Genomic DNA, 3765 nt, shown 5'->3' with positions numbered 1-3765 from the left:
CCGTCAACTGGAGGATACTATGGGGAAGGCGCAACTCAGTTCAATATGTGGGAGCATTATTAGGACCAACATTTGTTAGTCAATCCGAATGTGGAATGCTTGTATGAGTTGTTCTTTTCAATCTCGTAAGGCATGCTAGGTTTAGTTTGCAACATGCCATTGTTAATTTTTATTTGAGTGTGTTCCCTTTGTAATGTCTGTATCACTTGTTTCTTTCAATCCCCTAAGGCATGCTAGGTTTAGTTTGCGACATGCCATTGTTACTTTTGATGTGAGTGTAATCGTTGTGCCTCCGCTATTTCATAAATTACAGTTTACCTACCTCTAAGTTTCATATACTATGGTTGATTCCCAAACTGAAAAAAAGATTTGAGTCTCCCTAAAAATAGGGGATTGAAATCGAACCAACAATCGGTTTTTCCTGCAGGAACAAATATACAAACATAAATATAACTTGTCTACTCTTATTAGTATAACTCGTGTTAGTCGAAGAGGAATCGTTGAGAAAGATTTTTCATTTGAATCATGCAAATAGGATCGCAACATATACCAAATGGTTTGGGTCGGCGTTTACGTGTTGAGCTGAGGCTCCCCTAGGGTTTGAGGTGTGTGAGGTGGGCTGAGGCTCGGCGTTGAGTCGGCCCACGCCGACCCTAGGGTTTGGCGGCCGTGTGTGAGGTGGGCTGAGGCTCGGCATTGAGTCGGCCCACGTCGACCCTAGGGCACGCTGAGGCTCGGCGTTGAGTCGTCCCACGCCGACCCTAGGGTTTGGCGCGGCTTTCTATGAGTTGGGCTGAGGCTCGGCGTCGAGGCGGCCCACGCCAACCCTAGGGTTTGGAAACGGCCGTGGCCCGGTTTGGGCCGAACCTCGGCGCTTAGTCATAACACGCCGAGCTTGGGCACCTCGGCGCTTCGATGCAAGGGTTTCCAGTAAGCACCAGGGGTCGGCGTCAAATGATTAAACGCCGAGCCCCTGGGTTCACCAATATATCATCTCTTCTTTGCGTGCTTCGTCCCCTTTGCGTCCCCTTCGCTAGCTCCCCGACATACAACCTGGCGACACATTCAAACATGGCGACGTTCCACACATTCACATAACACATGACCACACCGACAGACACATTCATTCAACATCCGTACATACAAAAGGTCCAACACATTAAGCATCCAACATAGTCCAACACATTCAACATCCAACATAGTCCATACATATGCTTCATCAATCAACAAACATAGTCCAAACATAGTACAAGGTCCAATGCATACATAGTCCATGCACAAAATAAAGCATATGAAGTCTTTGGATCTTTTATCGCTCCTTGTACCTTAACGTGGACGGCGAGCGTAACGCTTTCCCCTCCCAAACGGATAGGTACCTGGAGTGTACCTGTCCACTGGTCTGAGCGTCCTATGTGGACGTCCAGAACCGGAGGGGCCTTGAGTTCCTTGGGGTGCATCTCCAAGCTGGGACATGTCAATCTTATCATACTCATGATCATACTCTCCCTGTCCTTCATCAACTTCATCATCATAATGACCATGTCCTTGACCACCCTCTGCAGTAGTTGCTGCACCATGTGAAGAAGAAGTCATGCCACCATGTGCACCATGTGAAGATGAAGTCCCTCCAACATGTGCAGTAGAAGGTCCAGCACCAAGCTGTTGTGGGACTGCCACATCTGGGGAACGTCTACATCCAAGGCGTGCAGCTACCTTTCGTAGGCGATGCATGGCACGCTGCATTTTGAAAGCACTATTAGTAAGTGGGGTTGGTCGCAAAACTATATAAAGATGTAATATCAACTGAATGAGAGAAGACTACCTGAATGTGTTGTCGTAACATGGAGGCCTCATCAGGATCGCCCACAGGAATCATCAATGCCCTTCCTTGGTCGGCCACTGTCCTCATTATCTCCATGCTCTATGCAACAAAAACAATAATTTAAGTCTCTATCATAGTAAAGACCTCAGAGATTGAAATAGTTGTATCACTTACAGCTCTGGCTAACGCAGGGGCGATCTCAACTTGCCTGCCTTCTCGGGTAGCTTGGTCATATAGGTTGTTGCCCTCATCCTCGCTCGCAATGTCAGCAATGTCTTGCTCCGTCCAAGCGGGCCTCAATTGAAGCCTTGTTCGTTGACCAAACCAAACAAGGTAATCATGGAATGCCTTGTCACGATGGACGGCGTGGATGCCCATGTTGTTCTGCTCCATCAACATCCACTCATCAATGTAGCGATGGTGCTCCAGCTGTCAGTTGGTGATCTTCTTATTTTTTTGTCTGTTGAACCTGCAAATTTTACACCAAATCGGCAATATGAAGGCCTACTCAATGATTCTTTCATGTGAAACGAACAAAATATTGTATGTTACGTACTTGTGGAGCTGCCAACCGGTGGAGAAATCATCGGGCGGAGAAGGCTGCAGCCTACCAAACTGCCGTGCTACACGGTGAGGGAGATGGTACTCAACTGCATAGAAACAAATAAGGGGGGTCCTCATCATCCAGACGTCCTCGTCTGCCATGCACAAGGCGCTCAAGTTGAGATCCGTTACTTGCCTCCGCCGATATGGGCTCCATTGAACCTGTACACAACGTCGTCATCAACTAGTCGACGCTCAATTTGTGCACATATCCTCGATTAGGGCAAAAGGGTGGGAAACTTACATGCTGTGACAAAAGGGTGTCTAGCTCGTTGGTGAAGCTGATGTACGCGTGGCGTGACACATGGTATGTTCCATGGGCTCGCTCGTAGAGGTGTGCCACGGTAGGGGCGACAACTGCGTCTCCTTGAGGAAACCAAGGTTGTGGGGGATCAAGCTGATGCGGTCTCCCAACTGGAAGCCTCTCCCACATCCAAATCTGCAAAAAAAAGAGTGGAAACATGAATGTTAATCACTTTTGTTAAGAAAATACATTGAATTGTAGTGGTAACTTGTACAACTTTGCTTTATTACCTGCAACAGTGTGATGCAGCCTGACATTGTAGCGTGCGAGCCTCCAGGACGGCGGCAAGCCTCGCAAAGCTGACGGTACAGGAAGGCAAGTATAGCCAAGCCCCAACTCCTATTGCCGGCATCCTCCCAGTTCAAAAGGCACGGGATGTACATCCAGGACGCCGTGTCTCTAGTGCCATCAGGGAAGAGAACCGTACCTAACATGTGGAGGACGTAGGCCCAACAGTAGTATGTCATGGTCTCGGCGTCTACGTTGGGTGGGCACTCCCGAAACTGCTGACGAAGCCACCTCAGGGACACCCCACTGCTGCGCCGTTTCTTGCCAGCCTCAACTGCCGCTAGGGGCTGTCCCAAGAAGTGCTCAACCCGCTGCTGCCATCCTTCAGACTCCGTGTCTCCTATCACTGGGAATCCTTGGATTTTGATTCCAAGGATCATGGCAACATCCTCGAGAGTGACCGTCATCTCCCCGCATGGTAGGTGAAAGTTGTGTGTCTCCGGACGCCACCGATCTATCAATGCCATCAGCGCCGCTGGGTTGAAAGGTGGCGTGCCTCGACGACAAACACGAGCAACGGTAGCAAGGTTCGCCACCTTTAGGAGGGGCGTGTACCTCTCATCGTAGACCATGGTCGTAGAGGCCTCATGTGTCATTGGCCTCAGCACATTCAAAACCTGCAAAAAAAACAAGCATGAAAAAGTATTAGTGCATGTCACTTTATAAAGAGCATGGACTATAGAGCAAAACATGAACAATGCAGTGTTTTCATACGAATTGTTGAATATACCTCTCCGTTCTCGATCCT

The 3765-nt window shown here is 48.8% G+C and overlaps 1 protein-coding gene and 1 long non-coding RNA gene across 2 annotated transcripts; both read right to left on the bottom strand.

The window, feature by feature from the left end:
* Positions 1 to 1682: 1682 nt before the first annotated feature.
* Positions 1683 to 2049, bottom strand: LOC136528102 (uncharacterized). Its single transcript, XR_010776986.1, has 3 exons — positions 1997 to 2049; positions 1823 to 1921; positions 1683 to 1737 (listed from the first exon to the last, which is right to left on the bottom strand). It is a non-coding gene; the product is annotated as an uncharacterized lncRNA (long non-coding RNA).
* An 844-nt stretch (positions 2050 to 2893) lies between these two features.
* LOC136526423 (protein MAINTENANCE OF MERISTEMS-like) lies at positions 2894 to 3484 on the bottom strand. Its single transcript, XM_066519091.1, has one exon. It carries the CDS (start codon positions 3482 to 3484, stop codon positions 2894 to 2896), a length of 591 nt encoding a protein of 196 aa, XP_066375188.1.
* Positions 3485 to 3765: the final 281 nt, after the last annotated feature.

Source organism: Miscanthus floridulus, chromosome 19 (genome assembly GCF_019320115.1).
Source record: "Miscanthus floridulus cultivar M001 chromosome 19, ASM1932011v1, whole genome shotgun sequence".
Taxonomy (NCBI): domain Eukaryota; kingdom Viridiplantae; phylum Streptophyta; class Magnoliopsida; order Poales; family Poaceae; genus Miscanthus; species Miscanthus floridulus.
This window is presented reverse-complemented; position numbering and strand designations above follow the sequence as displayed.